The sequence below is a fragment of the Moschus berezovskii genome, chromosome 5, assembly GCF_049115385.1.
Source record: "Moschus berezovskii isolate FMDL1 chromosome 5, NW_MosBer_1.0, whole genome shotgun sequence".
NCBI classification, from domain to species: Eukaryota; Metazoa; Chordata; class Mammalia; order Artiodactyla; family Moschidae; genus Moschus; species Moschus berezovskii.
In genome coordinates this window covers 89,461,571-89,485,141 of record NC_142464.1, presented here as the reverse complement: position 1 = coordinate 89,485,141, position 23,571 = coordinate 89,461,571, and the positions used below count along the sequence as shown (strand labels likewise).

General features: G+C 35.7%; 1 protein-coding gene across 3 annotated transcripts in view; it reads left to right on the top strand.

Moving 5' to 3' along the window:
• Positions 1-23,571, top strand: part of TECRL (trans-2,3-enoyl-CoA reductase like) — a 130,455-nt gene that overhangs the window by 60,538 nt on the left and 46,346 nt on the right. For all 3 annotated transcript variants that reach the window (XM_055434601.2, XM_055434602.2, XM_088836368.1), the window contains exons 3-4: positions 13,906-13,950; positions 19,237-19,340. In XM_055434601.2, coding sequence (XP_055290576.2) covers positions 13,906-13,950; positions 19,237-19,340 — 149 coding nt within the window. The remainder of the gene's footprint in view (positions 1-13,905; positions 13,951-19,236; positions 19,341-23,571) is intronic.

The following is a 23,571-nucleotide window of genomic DNA, read 5'->3' as shown; positions in this document are numbered from 1 at the left end:
GCTTTGTGGTTGCTGATTATATAGCATTATAGAACTTTGTCTTTCTTATTTGAGAGCTCTGTAATAGCAAACTCCTTTGCAGATGTCTTGTCTTTTCAAGGTCAGCAAAATTATACACATTAGTTGATGCTGATTTGAGTGTTATAACTTCTTCTGATTGTTATAGGGTATGAGATAGGAAAGAGTTCTCTTTATTTTTCAGATACATAAACACTATCACACATAGTTCTACTGGTTTCCTTGATTCCATTTTAGCTTTATCACTTAATTATGTAGGTGGCATTTATAAGACTGCAAAAAAATGGTATACAGGAAATAAAATGGTTCATTTAGTTTGAGTGAATTACTGTAATGAAGGAATCATTTCTCACAAATAACTGATTCAGCAATATTAAATCACCAGAAAGTATTTCAGCACATCAAGAAAGATTTTTTTTTAATACTTGATGTTTATTTCTAATCAAAAAAGCAGAACGCATGTGCCTGCCCTTCTGTTCAGGCTTGTAGTCTTTACTGTTTGGAAAGAACACAATGGTACTAGTAACACAGTGTAACTAAAGTGATAATTCAATATGCACAGGACATTCTGTGATACAACCACATTTCCTGTATAGCTTTCCATGGCCTGGTTAATATTTCCTGTCCCTTAATTTTGTTTTATACACATGAGAAGTTCCCACTAGAACAGAGCTTTTATAAGACAGGAAAGGAGAAAGTTGTGTACATCTTTGGATACCAGAACAAGGAAAATAGGTGGCTTCTATTAATAAAAAGTTTGGCTTTGCAGATGTATAAAATTTTACTAATAATATTATTAAAATTTTAAGAAATCTTTTATCAAAATCTGAGATTAATGATTACATCTACCTATGTCTCAGTTTTTTTTTTTTGCTTAGTATTGTTCAGCTTATCTCATTTCAATTCTGGAATCAATTTCTTTTTCCCAAAGTTGATCCTTTGGATGTTCATCTTTTAACAGACAAAAAAAAAAAAAGGGCCTCAAGTAAAAATTTGTCTGTCTAAATAATAATGTTATTGCTTTACATTTTCTTTAAAAACACTTCATTTGGAAGTTATTTGGACAAAATCTCTTGTTGCCATCATTTAGAACTCTGCTCTCAGTCTAATTGCCCTTCATGAAATCTGACAATATGAAACAATGTAGAGGTAATTAAAGACTCTGGGTAAACTTGTATCTTTCCAGAGAAGAATTACTTTTGCTTCCTCAATCTTTAGCGCTGGCCTTAAGAAATTACAGATCACTTGATTCCAAACAAGTGGTAAGATGCTTCAAAAATCAGCTTCATTCCTTCTGAGAACCAGTCTCTTTTTGACTTCTTTATTTTGTGATACCAGTGAAATTTTGGGCTTTTACTAGGGATTCTCCTTCAGTTCAGTTCAGTTCAGTCGCTCAGTCGTGTCCCACTCTTTGCGACCCCATGAATCGCAGCACGCCAGGCCTCCCTGTTCATCACCAACTCCCGGAGTTCACTCAAACTCATGTCCATTGAGTCGGTGATGCCATCCAGTCATCTCATTCGCCATCGTCCCCTTCTCCTCCTGCCCCCAATCCCTCCCAGCCTCAGAGTCTTTTCCAGTGAGTCAACTCTTCGCTGGAAACAAAGTCTGCTTTTTTGTTTGCTCAGGCTTGTGGGTCTATGGAAAGCCTTGTTCAACTGTCTCTTCCAATATAAGCGGATGTTTCTAGGGGAACGTGGCTTCAGTTTCTCGGCTGGGCTTTCTGGGATTCCCTTCCTCCCAAATATTAGCTTCCTAATACTACACTTTCTTATTAAATCTATGGAGATCTTGATAAAATATTTTGCCATACTTTCCTCGTTGTCTTCGGAAGGAAGTTTTGTGGAGAACTTATAGTCTACCTTTATAGCTGATGGAATTCTTTGTTTATGCTTGCTGCTAAGTCACTTCAGTCGTGTCCGACTCTGTGCGACCCCATAGACGGCAATCCACCAGGCTCCCCCGTCCCTGGGATTCTCCAGGCAAGAGCACGGGAGTGGGCTGCCATTTCCTTCTCCAATGCATGAAAGTGAAAAGTGAAGGTGAAGTCTCTCAGTCGTGTCCGACTCTTAGCAACGCCATGGACCGCAGCCTACCAGATTCCTCCATCCATTGGATTTTCCAGGCAAGAGTACTGGAGTGGGGTGCCATTGCCTTCTCCGTTGTTTATGCTTAAGGATACCTAATGCACAGAATATCATTCAATTTTCCTTTTTTTTTGAGGGCTTCCCAGGTGGCGCTAGTGGTGAAGAACCTGCCTGCCAATGCAGGAGACATGAGATGAGACATAAGAGATCCTTGGGTTGGCAATATCCTCTGGAGGAGAGCACTGAAACCTATTCCAATATTCTTGCTTGGAGAATCCCATGGACAGAGGAGCCTGATGGGCTACAGTTCATAGGGTTACAAAAAGTCAGACATGACTGAAGCAACTTAGCATGCACACATGATTTGTTTTTTATATTCTCTTATTCCTTTTAATTTTCTAATTTCTGAGAAATTTATTCTGGTTCATTCTCTAATTGACAAATTCTTCTGCTTAGTCTAATTAGCTATACAATCATGCCATTACATTTTTATTGCCATAAAGTTATTTGATTTCTATACATTTTATTTGGTACTTTATCAAATGAAACAATGTTTATAGTACCATCAACATTTTATCATGTTTTTGATTCTTTATTTTACATCTTTACTAATTTTTAAATAAATTTATGTGATAAAGTTAATGAGATGCTTTATAGATCTAATGTTCTTTGAAATTAATCTTGGGCTTTGATAATTTATTATATTGTATGCTACATTTCCAATGTTTATTTTTAAAAAGCACTGACGATTGAACATATTATTGACTATTTATATCATAAACATACCTTGGAGGGTTTATTTATTATCAATGTGAATACAGTGAATCATGATATTGGAAATGTAATTTCCAAACAAATACAATCATTGACTAATTATGATTAGTCAAACTAATTATGAGTAGAGTCCATCAGCTTTCTTCTTTATTTTAATTTGCTATTTTTATAGAAGTAACATAATTTCTACAAAGCTACATTTACTTCATTTGCCAAGATATGCAAGCAACATAAATATCTACCAACAAATGAATGGATAAAGATGTGATATAGAGATATTAAATGGAATATCAGTCATAAGAAAGAATGAAATTTTGTCACATGTAGCAACGGATACACTTGGAGGGTATTATGAGAAGTGAAATAAGCCAGAAAGAAAAATGCTCTATGATATTACTTATATACGGATCTAAAAAAGCACAACAAACTAGTGAATATAACAACAACAACAACAAAGCAGGCTCATAAATATGGAGAACAAACCAGTGGTTACCAAGCAGGAGACAGAAAGAGAGAGGGGCAACATAAAGACAGGGGATTAAGAGGTACAACCTATTATATATAAAATAAACTATAAGGATATACTCTGAAACATAGGGAATATAGCCAATACTTTATCATAACTAAAAATAGAGCTCAGCCCTTAAAATGTGAATAACTATATTGTATATATTTAACATATATTGTTCATCAACTATATGTCAATAAATAATAAATAAAATGAAAGTCCCAGGTAAACCTTAGAACAATCAAGGAATTGAAAAATAAAAGTGGCTACATATATTCATTTTCCTTTTCCTGCACTTACTGGTTTTATTTTACTTCTCCTCTTTACCATGATATTTACTGACTGAAAACACTCAGAAAAAAAAAATTATACATTAGAAAGTTAGTAAATTGAGAATTGAGATCCTTAGGTGCTAGACAAGATTAGCCATTACATCAAGTCAAATTAAATAATTAAATTGATTAAATTTAGACCAATAATTTAATAATGTTTGGCTTTTTTTTTTTTATTGTTCATATACTTGGTTGGCCAAAAAGTTTCCAGTAAGATGTTATGATGAAAAATTATTTGTTATTATATTTCTATGATGAAAAATTATTTATCAGTTTGTTATGCTTAAGTATTATGCTTGCTATGTATAGCAGTTTATGCTTATTATGCCAATCATTTTTCTTAATTTAATTTACCTTTAACAAGGATTAAAAATATATACTATTAGGATAATTGACAGAAGCTAATGCAAAGTTTCAGGTACTCATTTTTTAATAATAATTCATGGGGTGGCAAAGAGTCAGACACAACTGAGTGACTGAACTGAACTGAACTGAATCAATATTCTTTTGAGAAGTAATATGTGGCTTAAAAGTTTTTCAGTCCGCCTTCCCACCAAATACAGCTATTTATGCTACATTATCTTCTAAATATTCACATTAACACATGTCTATGAGAGGAAACCAGGGCTTCCTGGGTGGTTCAGTGGTAAAGAACCTGCCTACCAATGCAGGAGATGAAAGAGACATGGGTTCCATTCTTGAGTGGGGAAGATCCCCTGGAGAAGGAAATGGCAACTCTGTCCAGTATTCTTGCCTGGGAAATCCCATGGATAGAGGAGTCTGGCAGGCTACAGTCCATGGAGTTGTAAAGAGTCAGACATGACTGAGCACTCACCCATGTATGAAAGAAAAACAGTGGTTAACTACTTTCAGTGAAATTCGACCTTGTAGAAATATTCTTTCTTCCAAATAACCTTAAAGGTGTTTTTAATACTTTGTCTTTATTCTAATTAATAATTTTTCAGGATTTAAAAGTTACTTCCATTTTCCCATAAATCTTTTTCTTTATATAAAATGTATACAATGTTTCAGAATCATCACATGAAAAGCAACATTTCAAGATCAGTCACCATGCTTGATGTTTTCTAAGAACTGCCTCTTGCCTGTTTTCTTCAAAGTGTTGCATGTAGATATATGCTCAAGGCTCAGATATGGTTTCATAGAATTTAAGCACAGCAGACTACTACCATGTGTTTTCTGGAAAATTAAGTTCTTTATTTCACTTTGTGCTTGCATTTTCTTTATTTCATATTACACTCATTTTATTTGCTTGCTTTACAAGATTATCCTGAAATGGGATGTCATTTGAAATGCACCTAACAACTATTGGATTCACAATTGTTTTTCAATTACAATTGCAGTTATTTTAGTTCATTTCAGGAAGACATTTCAGATTAAATCAAGTTTGTTTCATGAGTTAAAGACTTTTTTTTTTTAGTGTTTTTTTCCTATAGGATCTTAATGGCCTTCTAATTATGTTTATTTTAGCGTTTGTATTATTAATGTCATTTTCTGTGGTAAGAAAAAAGTCCATTGAACGTGAAATATAGTATTCTATGCTCAACAATTTACCACCAAAATCTCAAACATCTTAATCAACTATTGGTGATATCCTTCCTTTATTACTTTTCATACAAGTAATATCATTAAGAGATTTTGAATTATAATAACCTTAGTGCATATTCACATTATGCCAGACTTTATCATTACAGATAGAATTCTGAAACATAAATGGTTCTTTTGTATTAAGGTCTTGTTATTCATCCATTGGTGTAACTATTTTTATTCATTTTTTTCTTTTTTAACTCTAAAATGGATATATATTGTTTTATATATATATAATTATTTTATATATACATGTATTTAAAAATGAACATTTATAATATCAACACATTTATATTACATATGAACACATTAATTGCACAGCTTGCTTTCTACAAATGGGTTATTGAAAATAATAATTAGTACACTTAAAATCTATGATGTTACATTTTTTGCGTCTTTACTAACTAAAGGTTGTTGATGTAGCATATTTATTTTTCTGAGCATTTCAAATATATTTCCTAATAGTCTGTATATATTAATTATCTAGAAAATACAGTCTTTCTTTGCTTCTTCCTCTCAGTACTTATCATCTCCCAGATTAATTCTGACTGAAACACCTGTATCGAGTGGCACATCACAGTGAACAATCCATACAAATTCACCTTTTTTCTCCAACATGAAGTTCTGGAATTTTAGGAACTGAACTGAGCCACATAGGAACTTGCACAACATTTTCTTACTTCCACCAAACTTTTCAACAGAGCCAGCCCTGCGTTGTTGTTCTTCAGTCATTCAGTCGTGTTTGACTTTTTGTGACCCCATGGACTGCAGCATGCCAGGCTTCCCTGTCCTTCACAATCTCCCAGAGCTCACTCAAACTCATGTAAACTGAGTCAGTGATACCATCTAACCATCTCTTCCTCTGTCATCCTCTTCTCCTGCTTTCAATCTTTCCCAGCATCAGGATCTTTTCTAATGAGTCAGTTCTTTGCATCAGGTGGCCAACGTATTGGAGCTCCAGCATCAGTCCTTCCAATGAATATTCAGGATTGATTTGTTAGGATTGACTGGTTTGATCTCCTTGCAGCCCAAGGGACTCTCAAGAGTCATTTCCAACACCACAGTTCAAAAGCATAAATACTTTGGAGCTCAATCTTCCTTATCATCTAACTCTCACATCCATACATGACTACCAGAAAAACCATAACCCTGACAAGATGGACCTTTGTTGGCAAAGTAATGTTTCTGCTTTTTAGTATGCTATCTAGGTTGGTCGTAGCTTTCTTCCAAGGAGCAAGCATATTTTATTTTCATAGCTGAAGTCACCATCTGCAGTGATTTTGGAGCCCAAGAATACAATGTCTGTCATAGTTGCCATTGTTTCCCATCTATTTGCCGTGAAGTGATGGGACCACTTGCCATGATCTTCATTTTTTTAATGTTGAGTTTTTAAGCCAGCTTTTTCACTCTCTTTCATCTTCATCAAGAAGCTCTTTAGTTCCTCTTTGCTTTCTGCCATAATGGTGGTGTCGTATGCATATCTGAGGTTATTGATGTCACTGATGTCAGCCCTGCATAGCATAATTTTAAGAACAGAATTCTGTTTCTTTCTACTCTTCATCCTGTCTCATCACAGAAATCACAAAGCACCCAAGATGTAGACAACAAAAATTGATCACTGCTTTCTTGAAATCCCCAAATGTTCTGCATGGTGCACCAGGAATATTCCACCACATTAATGAAGTGTTTGCTTTAATTATTCTTTAACTGTTCTCGAAATTTATCCCTCCTAATGTGTGTGCCCAGTCGTTCAATCGTGTCTAACTCTTTGCAGTCCCATGAACAGTAGCCCTCCAAGCTCCTTTTTTCATGGAATTTTCCAGGCTAGAATATTGGAGCAGGTTGCCATTCCCTACTCCTGGAGATCTTCCTGACCCAGGGATCAAACTTATGTCTCTTGTGTCTCCTGCATTGGAAGGCAGAATCTTTACCACTAGTGTCACCTGGGAAGCCCTCTCCTTCCTCATAGGATTAGTGATCAAATAAAAAGGGTAGAGGTTAGGTGGCAGGTTTACCAAGTCTTAAGTATGGGAGTCAAGTTTTAGGTCATGAAGGATACTATTATTTTTGAAAAATTCCTTCAGTATTTTTTCTCCTAAATTTTTCCTCTTTCAGTATTACTTTGAATATAGGTTTCAGTTAGTATTCAATTCCATCTGTAATCAAGATCTATGAAAAATAATTTTAATACCTTATAAACTATACTACATTAAATAATTTAACCTATGCAAGCTTTAGTCTGTACAATCTAACTATTAATACCAACTCTAGGTTTTCAGTCCCTGGGATTGCAAAGAGTTGGACATGACTGAGTGCCTAACACTTCCTGCTTCTCATAAACACAAAGACAGAACACATGCCTTCTGACTTTCATTATTGAAAAAAAAGTCTATTGCTGACTTTTATTATTTCTAAAATTGAATATCTGGAAACATGAATTTAAGTATTTAAGTTAAAATTTATACTGCTGATCAACATTCAATAAGAAGAATTCTAATCATATTAGATTGATATGAATGTAATTGTGGTTTTGGGCTGTGAATTTTAAATCATTATAACTAGGCTCAAACACACCTATATTAATCAAAGTATTAATAAGGACCTTTAAAATCAATACATTTTTGCCAATAAGAAATGTTTATTTATTCCTGTAGCATAAAAATCCATGCTTTGAGGTTCAGTGACCTCTTGGGAAGCATTTTCTGCCTCCTGCTGGTGGTGGAAATGTTTTCTCTGCAAAAAATTATCAAGATACTTGAAGAAGTGGTTGGTGAGAGGTCAGGTGAATTTGGCAGATGAGGCAAAATTCTGTAGCCCAATTTGTTCAACTTTTGAAGCATTGGTTGTGTGACCTGAGGTTGGGCATTGTAATGGGGAAGAATGGGGTCCTTTCTGTTGACCAGCGCCAGCTGCATGGATTGCAGTTTTCTGTGCACATCATTGATTTGCTGAGCCTACTTCTCAGATATAATGGTTTTGCCAGGATTCAGAAAGCTGTAGTGGATCAGACCAGCAGCAGACCAGCAAAGAGTGATTATGACCTTTTTTTTGTTGGTACAAGTTTGGCTTTGGAAGTATTTTGGAGCTTCTTCCTGGTCCAACCAGTGAGCTGGGCATTGCCAGTTGTTGTATCCACTTTTTGTTTCATGTCACAAACCAATCAAGAAATTTTTCATTGTTGTTGCTTAGAGTAACAGAAGATGACACTTCAAAATGACGATTGCTTTGATTTTCAGTCAGCTCACGAGGAACCCACTTATCGGGCTATTTCACCCGTTCAAATGCTGAACGACTGTAGAGTGGTTGACGTTGAGTTCTTAGGCAACTTCTCATGTAGTTGTAAAAGCATCACCTTTGATGATTGCTCTAAAATGGTCATTGTCAACTTCTAATGGCTAGGCACTGTGCTCATCTTCAAGGCTCTCATCTCCTTTGCAAAACTTCTTGCATATTTTAGATGACTGAAATCCGATAAATTTATATTATTACCCCATTCCTTAATCTTTTAAAATTTAAGAACAAATCTTTTTGAAGGAAAAAAATATTCAAACTTTTAAATCCGTTTTATCTTACAGGATTTAATTCAACCACTAATGTGAATTTTTGTGCAAAAACTCTATAATAGAGAGCTTTAGAAAAAAATATTTTATTTATTTAACAATAAAATGCAGTTATATATATATATATATACACACACATAGTTGTCATTTTAGTTGCCAACATTTTTGACTGTGATTCATAATAAAGAATGTACAGTAGTCATATAAAACCAAAAATGTATCTATACAATTTAGGCTATTGAAACGAAACTTTGAAGAAACAATACTGAACCTGTCTATCTAGAAATTATCCTAATATGTTGCACCCAGTGCCATGACAATCCATTTCTATTTTATTCTATGCTATTCTAGCCCTTTTTATAGTGCTGATAATAACACTAATTCTATCTTTAAAGACATTATGGTCACAACCAGCAATTCAGAAAAACCTATTTTAGTAAAATAAATATATTTGAATCACATGCAGATGCTACTTATTTGATGTTATTTCATAGTTTATGAACTCTTCCAATCATCAAGGATAGAACTCTAAGTCATGGTAGAATATAATAGGAGTTATACAAGTCGAGTCCAACATCTTAAATAATTTAAGATACTAGTAGATGCATTAGAGCTACTACATAGTCATAATTCAGCTGTGAACCAGCTGTCCAAGTCCAATGTACTCATTATTATAATCTTCAGGACTATTCACACATGCTAAAATTCGTTATGCAATGTATGCCCTTTATCCTTTATTAGCTGTCTATTTTTCCTGATGTTTTTCCAGCCTATTTAAGCTCAACAAGTATAGAGAATATCAGAAAATGTTTTGCTCTTTGAAAACATGATTGAAACTAATCTAAAGGTTTACATAGCAATTAGTAACTCTCTTTCTCTGGGACACAGTGTTCAAAGATCACAACCTTTAAATGCCATGTTTATTTCATAAGTAGATTTATAAATAGATTTATAGTTAGAGCTTAAAGCTCAACATCTAGAAAACTCAGATCATGGTATTCAGTCCCATCACTTCATGGCAAATAGATGGGGAAGCAGTGGAAACAGTGGCTAACTATTTTTCTGGGCTCCAAAATCACTGAAGATGGTGACTGCAGCCATGAAATTAAAAAATGTTTACTCCTTGGAAGGAAAGTTATGACCAACCTAGACAGTATAGTAAAAAGCAGGCTTCCTTTTGCCTGAAAGGCTCCACTGTGCATTGAATTTTCCAGGCAAGAATATTAGAGTGGGTAGCCATTTCCTTCTCCAGGGGATATTCCCAACCCAGTGATCAAACCTGGGTCTCCTGCATTGCAGGCAGATTCTTTACCATCTGAGCCACCAAGGAAGCCCAAAAACCTCATAAAATGCTATTGAAAATGATGTCTTACATGAATATTACTAAAATGGACTGAACTTGGAAACAAGTATGATCATAGGTGGTCAATGACTATTTGTCAAATATAAATGTATTTTCATAATTTTTATATTTTATTCTATATCCATAATTGCAAAATCATTTTAAACTGTAGATATCTCTTTGCATTTGCTTCCATCATACTTATTTGGCAGCAGATATTCAGTATGATTAATAAATATAGCTATTTAAAAATGCTTTTCAACAAATAATTTAGCACACATTTCAGAACAACAAATAGCTATGTAAATAAAACATTTAGTAGTAAACACACACAAAAAAGCTAAATGTCTTTACATGAATGTTTTCTAATTAAAAAAATCAAATGTCAGAGTTAAATCTTTGTGTATTCCTCATTTGCCACACTATTATTAAATTTTGTTTAGATATAATCCTAATAAAGTTTGACTTCTGATTACAAGTTTTGACTTATGAGTTATTTATTCATGAGAACGTGCATGTGTAAGTTGCGAAAATTTTTGCAGAAAATTTAGAAAGAATTGACTGCAATATTGTTACTCTTACTGACAACTTAGCAAGTAATGTTTTGAAAATGAAATAACAATTGTGTAATATTCTTCACGACCAAGATAATCACGATGGTGTGATCACTCACCTGGAGCCAGACATCTTGGAATGTGAAGTCAAGTGGGCCTTAGAAAGCATCACTATGAACAAAGCTAGTGGAAGTGATGGAATTCCAGTTGAGCTATTTCAAATACTGAAAGATGATGCTGTAAAAGTGCTGCACCCCATATGCCAGCAAATTTGGAAAACTCAGCAGTGGCCACAGGACTGGATAAGGTCAGTCTTCATCCCAATCCAAAGAAAGGGAATGCCAAAGAATGCTCAAACTACTGCACAATTGCACTCATCTCACACGTCAGTAAAGTCATGCTCAAAATTCTCCAAGCCAGGCTTCAGCAATACATGAACTGTGAACTTCCAGGAAAAATATCTATTTCAGCTTTCTTGACTATGCCAAAGCCTTTGACTATGTGCATCACAATGAACTGTGGAAAATTCTGAAAGAGATGGGAATACCAGACCACCTGACCTGCCTCTTGAGAAACCTGTATGCAGGACAAGAAGCAACAGTTAGAACTGGCCATGGAACAACAGACTAGTCAAATAGGAAAAGGAGTACGTCAAGGTTGTATATTGTCACCCTGCTTATTTAACTTACATGCAGAGTACATCATGAGGAACGCTGGGCTGGAAGAAGCACAAGCTGGAATCAAGATTGCTGGGAGAAATATCAATAACCTCAGATATGCAGATGCTGCTGCTGCTGCTGCTAAGTCACTTCAGTCGTGTCTGACTCTGTGTGACCCCATAGACGGAAGCCCACTAGGCTCCCCTGTCCCTGGGATTCTCCAGGCAAGAACACTGGAGTGGGTTGCCATTTCCTTCTCCAGTGTGTGAAAGTGGAAAGTGAAGTCGCTCAGTCATGTCTGACTCGTAGCGACCCCATGAACTGCAGCCTACCGGGCTCCTCCATCCATGGGATTCTCCAGGCGAGAGTACTGGAGTGGCTTGCCATTGCCTTCTCCATATGCAGATGACACCACCCTCATGGCAGAAAGTGAAGAGGAAGTAAAAAGCCTCTTGATGAAAGTGAAAGAGGAGAGTGAAAAGGTTGGCTAAAAGCTCAACATTCAGAAAACTAAGATCATGGCATCTGGTCCCATCACTTCATGGGAAATAGATGGGGAAACAGTGTCAGACTTTATCTTTTGGGGCTCCCAAATCACTGCAGATGGTGACAGCAGCCATGAACTTAAAAGATGCTTACTCCTTGGAAGGAAAGTTATGACCAACCTAGATAACATATTAAAAAGCAAAGACATTACTTTGCCAACAAAGGTTCATCTAGTCATGGTTATTATTTTTCCAGTGGTCATGTATGGATGTGAGAGTTGAACTGTGAAGAAAACTGAGCACCGAAGAATTGATGCTTTTGAACTGTGGTGTTGGAGAAGACTCTTGAGAGTCCCTTGGACTGCAAGGAGATCCAAGCAGTCCATTCTAAAGGAGATCAGTCCTGGATGTTCATTGGAAGGACTGATGCTAAAGCTGAAACTCCAATACTTTGGCCACCTCATGTGAAGAGTTGACTCACTGGAAAAGACTCTGATGCTGGGAGGGATTGGGGGCAGGAGGAGAAGGGGACGGCAGAGAATGAGATGGCTGGATGGCATCACCGACTGGATGGATGTGAGTTTGAGTGAACTCTGGGAATTGGTGATGGATAGGGAGGCCTGGTGTGCTGTGATTCATGGGGTTGCAAAGAGTTGGACACAACTGAGCAACTGAACTGAACTGAATATTCCTTTGACAATACTCTTAAATTATTATTTATGAATTGAATTTGCTTAAAATTTTACCTCAAGTTAAGAATTAAATTTTCAATACAGCCTTTAAGGTAATAATAAATAATTCATTTTAAGAGAAAATAAAAATATTCTGATAATTGTGAATCAATTTTTTTTATTTTGGAAGTGTGTAATAAAGGTATTTTGATTTTCCTAATCATATAGAAATTTTAGTATTCTATTTATCACTAATAGTATATGTAGAAGACAATAAAGTGATATTTCTGTTATAATTAATTTGCTCATAATACTAAAAGTCAATAGTACATACTATTCTCATAGAGTGGCTTATTCCTAATAGAGAAAATAACTCACTTCCACATGTTAATTTTAAATAAATTTTGAATGCGGTCAAAGTTCTCCAGTTTTAAATGAAGCTATCTAAGACTTTTTTTTTTTTTTGAAGAATAATTTTCAAATTGCACAAACTATACATAGGTCAGCTTTCCTTATAGCTCAGTCAGTAAAGAATCTACCTGCAATGCAGGAGCTGCTGCTGCAGCTGCTAAGTCACTTCAGTTGTGTCCGACTCTGTGCGACACCATAGATGTCAGCCCACCATAGATGTCAGCCCACCAGGCTCCCCCGCCCCTGGGATCTCCAGGAAAGAACACTGGAGTGGGTTGCCATTTCCTTCCCCAATGCATGAAAGTGAAAAGTGAAAGTGAAGTCACTCAGTTGTGTCCGGCTCTTCACGAACCCATGGATTGCAGCCTACCAGGCTCCTCCGTCCTTGGGATTTTCCAGGCAAGCGTACTGGAGTGGGTTGCCCTTGCCTTCTCTGCAATGCAGGATACCTGGGTTCAATCCTTAGATCAGGAAGATCCCCTGCAGAAGGATTTGACAACCCACTCCAGTATGCTTGCCTGGGAAATCCCATGGATAGAGGATCTAGGAAGGCTACAGTCCACTGGGTCACAAAAGTTGGACACAACTTAGCGACTAAACCACCACCATACATAGGTCACTTAATTTAGTACATGTCCACACATTTAATTCATCTGTGTAACAAGTTCCTAGACCAAAAAACAGAAAATCACCATGCCTAAAGCACCCACCCATCATGCTTCCTTCCGAATTATCCATAGTGCTTACCCTGTAAAGGATAACTACTATCTCCATTTCTAACACTGGATAGTCATTTTTAATCACCTCCTGAGATCTAATCTGTCTTCTAATGGAAAATATTGCTTTTAAAATATGTTTACACCTGTGCTTACAATTAAATGTCATTTTTCGTTGAATAGGTCCACAGTGGTATCCTTCTCGAGTAGGCCTGCAGCTAGAACGTGGTAAGAAATAATTTCACTCATCTATTTATTTAATTTAGAATCCCTTTTCTGTCATCAATAGGAAATATTTATTTATCGCTTACCAAATGGCAGGTATTATAATAAATACTTTAAATATATTGTTTTATTTGAGCCTCCTCAAAAGCTAGTGTTTCATGTTTATGGTAGAGGAATTTTAATCTTGCAGAAATAAATTTCATACATTCTCTGTCATTGTGTATTGAAGGCAGAATCTGAACTAACATATTTCTGTCTCAAAAGCTTTTACTGCTATATCCCTTCAGTCTACTGCCTCCTAATACAGTCTCAGGGACACAGCTCAGTTCTCTTTCCCTTTTATCCTGTTCAAAAGCAGAATAAGGGAGGTAAGGAGGAACAGAATTAATGAATTATAGGGAAAAGTAATGTTTCCATTAGTGAGCCTCAAGTGTTTCAAAATTTCAAACCTTATTTTCTGATCATAAAATTTGAAAATAAACGATGGACAGGGAGGCCTGGCGTGCTGTGATTCACGGGATCGCAAAAAGTCGGACACGACTGAGCGACTGAACTGAACTGATGCTAAAAATACACAAAAGTGAGTCCTGCTAAGAATCATTGTTATTGACATCACATCTTGACCTTACATTTGAACTTGTTAAATAAAATCTCTGGGTAGATTGGAAATTTCTGAGGAATATTCAGTTCAGGTCCATGATAATAAATCTACAAGAGGTATCTTTTAAGAAATTTCAATCTTTTAAATTTTTCTACACAATCCTGACTTGCATTGTATTTTTCTGGTACTTTGCTAATATTCAGGCTATCATTTCTTAGATATCATATTCACTTAAGGAGAAATGGTGATTTCTCTGGATTTCTCTAAGATGTTTTGTTGTTTTCATTGCTATCTTAAATATTCCACCTTTTTCTGACATGTCTATGTTGAAAAAATAGGTATCCAGAATATTTTTATAAATCACCGTTTCTTGAGGTCTCACATTTTTCTAAACTCAAGTGTTCAAGACAAATTGTCATCTAGTTAGAGTTTTAAAGAGAAGAATCATTGTCTTGTTTCTTTTTGCTTCTATGGGGCATAGTACGTGCCTTTCAACACATGGATGCTGAAATAACATAAAATAAAATAATGGTACTGTTTTCTGAACTTGATTCTTATATAAATAAAAAAAAAAACTGAGAATACCACAAGCATCACTGTCAGATGTAATTTCAATTTGAAGGACGTTATAAGGGACTGGGGAATTTCTGTTACTTCAACCTTTCTGGTGAATGTGACATTTTATTTCTCTTCACTCTTATACCTGATTGGGTGTACCAGTGTGTGATGTGAATAAAGTATAACCCTCCAAGTGTTCTTTGATAAGAATGTGATGAAATATTTGAGAAAAGGAATCTATGAATTTAGTAATATAAGCAGGATATGGTACAAAGGTTATTTGGAATATCACAATTTAAAACCTATCTTTCTACTTACTTATATTCAGAATCTTCTTTTGTAAAGTGAGCTAATAAAGAATCTAACTTATGGCTTGTGTGTGTGTGTGTATATATGCTTTTTGTGGTTCTTGGCTACTGTGTAAGTAAGATTATGTTTATAGAGTACTATAATGATTTAGGCATGGTTAATACCTCATTAAACATAGTTGTAACTACTAATATTAAGGAAAAAGACAACACCAAAACAAAGCAAGGCATGAATATTATATAATTGTTGCCAGAGTATATTTGCCAGAATGAGTGCATTATGAATCATGCCCTATGATATCATGCTATTTTAGTCTTTTACAGTTTCTGTACACAAAAGACTGCTAGAACACAAATAAAAGAACAAGCAATTTATTTTTATGAGAAAATATAGCCAACATTTTTTTTTTTTTTTTTTGCTTGGGATTTCTGCTTAGCTGGGCTAGGCTTGGCCTTGCTTGGCTAGTTTCACTCAAACAGCTAAGGTCAGCTGGTGGATTACTGAAGACTGGCCAGAATGTTCATGGCTGTAGCCACTCCTCTCTGCTCTATATGGTCTCGTGCTTCATCAGAAAGTTCTGACCTTGTTACCACAGGGGACTCATAAGTGCAAATAAATGAGCATAAGCACTCAAGAATTCATGAAGCCTGGGCTTAGAACTGGCTTATGGTCCCTTGTGGCACATTCTATTTGTCAGAGCAAGATACTGCTGCTGCTGATGCTGCTGCTGCTGCTGCTGCTGCTAAGTCACTTCAGTTGTGTCTGACTCTGTGTGACCCTATAGATGGAAGCCCACCAGGCTCCCCTTTCCCTGGGATTCTCCAGGCAAGAACACTGGAGTGGGTTGCCATTTCCTTCTCCAATGTGTGAAAGTGAAAAGTGAAAGTGAAGTCACTCAGTCGTGTCCGACCCTTAGCGACCCCACGGACTGCAGCCTACCAGGCTCCTCCATCCATGGGATTTTTTAGGCAAGAGTACTGGAGTGGCTTGCCATTGCCTTCTCTGGAGCAAGATACTAGGCTACCTTATATTCAAGGGGTGGGGAAACCAACACCAACTCTTAATAGAAGGGACTAAAAGTCATATTGTGAGTGATGCTGACATGGTAATGGTGAATAATTGCAGCCATTGTTGCAATAAATCTTTCATACAAACTGGTAACTAAAATGTGTTCTCTCGTTACTGTGATTAATATAATTTATAATGTCCTGGAAATATGGGGTCAAATTTCTAATTTTTAGAAACATTAGATTTGTTCAATAGAAGGTTTAAGCATATGTAGAATTGGTCCTTCTTCTCTTCCCATCCTCGATTTCAACAATCCACATACCCATTATACAATCTTCTAGGGTTAGAAGTATGCACCTCAGTGTTGGGCCCATTCTTGGGAGAAAATGTCTCCAAAAGATGTATTACTTTAGCAAGTTTAGGCAGAAAATTCAGGGGCCTTAAGTGGCCAAATTATGGTATAAATGGCATGGGCTCTATTAAATGCATTCTCTTGGTCCCACTTATTCCTCTCCCATTGGAAAAGGACATAGATATAGAATGCCAAGGAAAGGGATTCCTGATTACTGTATCTAAGAGTGATATGACTAAAGATATGTCTGGATTCTCTCACATTGTTTCACCCAAATATTGATTTGTCCACATTTAGAAAACAAAATGCCAATATTCTGTTCTTTGATGTCAGCAAAGAGGATAGAACAGTGGGAAACTATGATGTCAATAGGTGAATGTTGGAAAGAAGTTTTCAGCAGTCTTTATCAATATTTCTTGTTGTTATGAGTGATTGTCACAATGATATTCTGATCAGCTGGATATCAAAGTCTTTACCTTGAACCATGTTTCATCAATGTGCAACAAATTACCACAAATTTAGCAGCTTTAAAAAATAATCATTTATTAGCACAAAGATACAATATGGCTGGATTCTATACTCAAAGTGTCCAAGTTTAGAATAAGGTATCCCCTATGCTGAATTCTCATCTAGACTTCAGAGAAAATCTACTTCCACCTTCAGTCTTGTTGGCAGAATCTACCTTTTAGCTTTTATGACAAAGATCCCTGTTTCCTTCATGGCTATCAGTTCCTAGAGGTCACTTTAATTATTTGCTATGTAGCCCTCTCCATTTTTAAACCAAAAATAGTTTAGTGACTCTTCCCAGTATATTGAATCTTGGTATCCCTATTTCTGACTCCATTCAGATTTAAAGAATTTGTTATTAACTCTGGCCCACCAAGATGACCTCTTTTGAAGCTATATTTCATAAACTAGGCAAGGAAGTCTTAGCTTATTATATTCATGTTAGATTTATCAAAATTAATATATAACAATTGCCTATTTTCATCTTATACAAAATAACTCTAAGCATAATTATAAATCTAAATATTATATTTTGAAAATCACCTGATATTCAAAATTCAATATCTTACTCTTTCTTTCAATAATAAAGAATGAAAGAAAATTTATACATGAGTAGAATTGACATAATTCATAAATAGATTAGCATAAAGTATAATGCAAATAAAAACAATAACATTAATATCATTGTACTTGTGAGATGCATCTATGCTGGTATACATAGTTCTAATCTACACATTTTTCTTTCTGTGTAATATACTTTTGTTTGAATAAAACAGATTATATTTATCCACATCTTATTTATGAATACTTAAGATTTTTACAATGTTTTACTACTACAAACAATGCTAAAAAAGACACCTTTGTACATATATTTCAGTACACAACAGCAAACTTATCTAGTGTTCATTCTTAAAAGCAGAACATTTCTTTCACACGCTTTCCATCATCACTTCTGTTTCCTCCTATTTCATGAGAAACTCCTTCTCAATAATCTTTGCTGTATGTTTGCCTCTGAGTTCAAAAGCCTGGAGTGCTAGGAAGCTCAGTCTCAGTTTGTATTCCTTCATTTCAAACTGCATGCATAAATAATATCACCATGCCCCATGGCTTTAACTGTTAATGACTTTGAAAATATCTTCAGACACAGTCACCCAACTGCCTACTTGACAGCTCCCAATTGAAGGCCTAATAGATATCTCACACTAAATGCACCCTAACTGAAATTTTCCATTTTCATCCCAAAATCTGCTATTTCCTCCCTCTTCTTTTTGTCAGTTAATGAAATTACAATGCAATTAAGTGCTCAGGACAAAAAATTACCTCAGCCTGAATCTCACAGGTTAAACTTGCTCTAAGTTCAAACTTTTTGGGGTTGATGAATTTTGAACATATTTACCAGTGCCATCTTAATCCAAATAAGCTACATACCCTGGTTGGTGAATTTTGACTTTCTCCTAAGTAATTTTGCTTCCTTTTCTTCCCAGTTACCATACAGCAATCATAATGATCTTTTTGAAAGGTGAATCATGCCCATCCCCAGGTGCTTTGCGATGACTTTTAAAATTCTACGCCATCTAATTCATCTTACAGTAAAATCAATTATAGAACAGTTGATATGTATGTCTCCTTACACACAAAATTGTACTTCAAAATATACTATATCATATTTGATTATGATATTATCTAAAATTACATTTTTTCTCAGAACACAGTAGTAGCTAGTGGTAATCTGTACTTTGTTTAAATAGCATTAGAAAACCACTGTGTATCTGAAAATTTGCCAGGTATATTTTATAAAATTGGTTTATTCATATGCTATCTTACTTTAAAGATTTACTATAAATTGCAATTTCTATGTAAAATTTATCCTTAGCTTTCACTGGTTTCACATTAAAAATATTTATCATTTTTTTGCCTCAAAATTGTATTAAATATTATTTCCTTATTGTTTAAGGTGGGCCCTTTCTGAAGGACAACGTAACCATTCAAAGTGTTGCAGCTTCCTCCATTGTCACACTCTATTTTACAGACCTAGGTCAACAAGTCAGCTGGACTACAGTAAGTATCAATCTGAAATGCAATATAGATGTCCCACATTTTGATGTGAATGATTTGTTGAGAGAGGATATTTTCTGTCAAATAAATTCACAGTGAAACAAAATATTGAACTAAAGGTATTTTAAATCTTCCATTCTTACTATGATCAGTGACCAAATTTCCATTCAAGACCTGGAGAAATGGGAAAAAAATGGTTGAAAGAAGAAAGATAATTATTTTCTAAATGTCAATCTATCTCATGACTTATGGCCTCATTTCTATTTTCCTTGTATCTTGTCAGTTACTTGGTATTTCTTCATCTTTTCTTTCTAGGAGCCTCAGTATAATGAAGACACACTTGTCATTGGAAAGAGGGGAGATAGAATATTCAATAAAAATTTCCCAAGACAGTGGAAAGGACATTTTAAAAACTGAGAGTGAAGAAATAAGACTTATTTGAGTTGTAGGGATTGGGGTGTTCTTTCAACTTTCTTGAAGGAGGTATTTTCAAAGTGGTGGCAACTGAATCCAATAGCATTAGAAGAATGAAGACCATATTAAAAAACAGGAGAACTAAGAAACAGAAAATACTTGATACTACTTCACAAGTACTGAAGGATTCATGAGTAATGAGTAGATAGATGGGATATCTTCAGTAGCAAGAAGCTATGTGGTATTTAGTGACAGGAAGTGAAAGAGTTAATCTGATGAATAACTTTGACACTGATGTACAAAAATTAGTGCAATCATTCATTTTTCCATTAAATTTAATCTATTTTCTTTATATTATTCATACTTTAAAAGTTTTTTCTTATCACATTCTATTTCATATTTGTGATGTGATTACTTTTAATATTTTCTATTCAAAATGGCTTTCTTTTGCCAGCATAGTGTTTTTAGTTTTACCTGTATAGTTAAACAATCAATTTTAGAATTATTAAAGACATAGGATAATTTATACATTGCTATTTAAATCTCAAAATTCAAGTTTACATTCATTAATCAAAATGTCAGATGCTTTAATTTTCCACCAATTTTTCCTGTATTATCTTCTTGTATTTAGATAATTACTTTTGGTGTTGGCTAAATGGTTGCTCTAGTCTCCAAGATTTATTGAGCCTTTGAGTACTAATTTGTTACATTTAAAAATAAATAAAACTAAGTTTAGAGTTATTTGGCCACCTGATGTGAAGAAATGACTCATTGGAAAAGACCCTGATGTTGGGAAAGATTGAGGGCAGGAGGATAAGGGGACAACAGAGGATGAGATGGTTGGATGGCATCACCAACTTGATGCTGGTGATGGACAGAGAAGTCTGGCGTACTGTAGTCCATGGAGTCACAAAGGGTACACATGACTGAACGACTGAACTGAACTGAAGTTTAGAGGATTCTGAATCTTTGTGAAGTATATCATTATGTTTACAAAAAAGCTACTAACACATGTATATTGTAACAAAGGGTTTAGAGTTTAAATGTAATATCTACAGACCCTTGCTTAAAGATATTTTAGACAAGCAGATTTTGATCTTCAAAGGTTAAAATATTCAAAGAATCTTTGCCCACATTTATGATGAAAAAGGAATTATATCTACAGAAGCCGTGTCAGAGAGAGTGGCAATAACTGTGATTCATAATAAATTTCAGCTGCATCATTGGAATAAGCACTGAGGAAAAAAAGTGCTAGGGTGGAATTCTGTGACATTTGTGCTAGAAAATTATAGCTTATCTGAGAGGAAAGTCATTTAGGTGACAAAGAGAACTACGAAAATAGGCTGGATATTTTTAAATCAACACTATGGTTCACACATTTTGGCTCCAAATGAGTCAGTCCTATTAAATGCTAAAAATATACACATTACATTGCAATCACACCCACTTTATATCAACTAAATTGCACAACAAAAGCAATATTTTACCACAATTAACATTTTTACACATTTATAAAATATTAAAATTCACTCCTATAATAAAAACATTATTATAAATTTTCTTTTTTTGTGAGAAACAATCTCTTTAATTTAGCAAGGTCAAAATTAATAATTTAATATTATTTTTCAGGAAGCAAGAGTTTGCTGCAGAATGATGAGAAAATTCTTGTCTTGTGGAACTTAAGATAAATTGGAAAACAGGATAAAGTTATAAATTAATATAATTATAATAAAAATAATTCCCATCATATAAATCCTATTAACTAAAGATCACATTCTGTTTTCATCATTTTTATCTTCATTAATGTGTCTATGTACATGCTGTGTGTAGTCCCTCAGTTGTGTCCAATCCCATGGACTGTAGCCCACCAGGTTGTTCTGTCCATGGGATTCTCCAGCAAGAATACTGGAGTGGGTTGCCATGCCCTCTTCCAGGGGATCTTCTCAACCCAGAGATTAAACCCAGGTCTCCTGTATTGCAGACAGATTTTTTTTATGATCTGAGCCACCAGAGAAGCATGAGCATGTATGAGTGAAGTCGATCAGTCGTGTTCGACTCTTTGGGTTCCCATGGACTGTAGCAAACCAGGCTCTTCTGTCCATGGGATTTTCCAGGCAAGAATACTGGAGTGGGTTGTCATTTCCTTATCCAGGAGATCTTCCCAACCCAGGGATTAATTCTGGGTCTCCCGCATTGTAGGCAGAGGCTTTACCGTCTGAACCACCAGGGAAGTCTTTTGTGTATCTATCAGTACAGTTCAGTCGCTCAGTCGTGTCTGACTCTTTGCGACCCCATGAATCACAGCACTCCAGGCCTCCCTGTCCATCACCAACTCCTGGAGTTCACTCAAACTTACATCCATCCAGTCGGTGATGCCATCCAGCCATCTCATTCTCTGTCGTCCCCTTCTCCTCCTGCCCCCAATCCCTCCCAGCATCAGAGTCTTCTCCAGTGAGTCAACTCTTCGCATGAGGTGGCCAAAGTATTGGAGCTTCAGCTTTAGCATCAGTCCTTCCAATGAACACCCATGACTGATCTCCTTTATTTTTATTTTTTAAAATCGACTATATATATTTTTTTTTGTACATATGTTCCCCATCTTGAACCCCCCTCCCACCACCCTCCCCATCCCATTCCTCTGGTTCATCCCAGTACACCAGCCCTGAACATCTTGTATCATGCATCGAACTTGGACTGGCGATTCGTTTCACATATGATAATATACATGTTTCAATGCCATTCTCCCAAATCATCCCACCCTCGTCCTCTCCCACAGAGTCCCAAAGACTATTCTATACATCTGTGTCTCTTTTGCTGTCTCATATACAGGGTTATTGTTATCATCTTTCTAAATTCCATATATGTGCGTTAATATACTGTATTGGTGTTTTTCTTTCTGGCTTACTTCACTCTGCATAATAGGCTCCAGTTTCATCCACCTCATTAGAACTGATTCAAATGTATTATTTTCAATTGCTGAGTAATATTCCATTGTGTATATGTACCAAAGCTCTCTTATCCATTCGTTTGCAGATGGACATCTAGGTTGCTTCCAGGGCCTCACTATTATAAACAGTGCTGTGATGAACATTGGAGTATATGTGTTTCTTTCAATTCTGGTTTCCTCGGTGGGTATACCCAGGAGTGCGATTGCTGGGTCATATGGCAGTTCTGATCTCCTTTAGAATGGACTGGTTGGATCTCCTTGCAGTCCAAGGGACTCTCAAGAGTCTCCTCCAACACCACAGTTCAAAAACATCAATTCTTCAGTGATCAGCTTTCTTCACAGTCCAACTCTCACATCCATACATGACTCTGGAAAAACCATAGCCTTGACTAGGCGGACCTTGGTTGGCAAAGTAATGTCTCTGCTTGTTAATATGCTATCTAGGTTGGTCATAACTTTCCTTCCAAGGAGTAAACATCTTTCAATTTCATGGCTGCAATCAGCATGGGCAGTGATTTTGGAGCCCAAAAAATAAAGTCTGACACTGTTTCCACTGTTTCCCCATCTATTTCCCGTGAAGTAATGGGACCAGATGCCATGATCTTAGTTTTCTGAATGTTGAGCTTCAAGCTAACTTTTTCAATCTCTCTTTCACTTTCATCAAGAGGCTTTTTACTTTCTCTACACTCTCTGCCATAAGGGTGATATCCTCTGCATATCCGAGGTTATTGATATTTCTCCCGGCAATCTTGATTCCAGCTTGTGCTTCTTCCAGCCCAGCGTTCCTCATGATGTACTCTGCATATAAGTTAAATAAGCAGGGTGACAATATACAACCTTGACGTACTCCTTTTCCTATTTGGAACCAGTCTG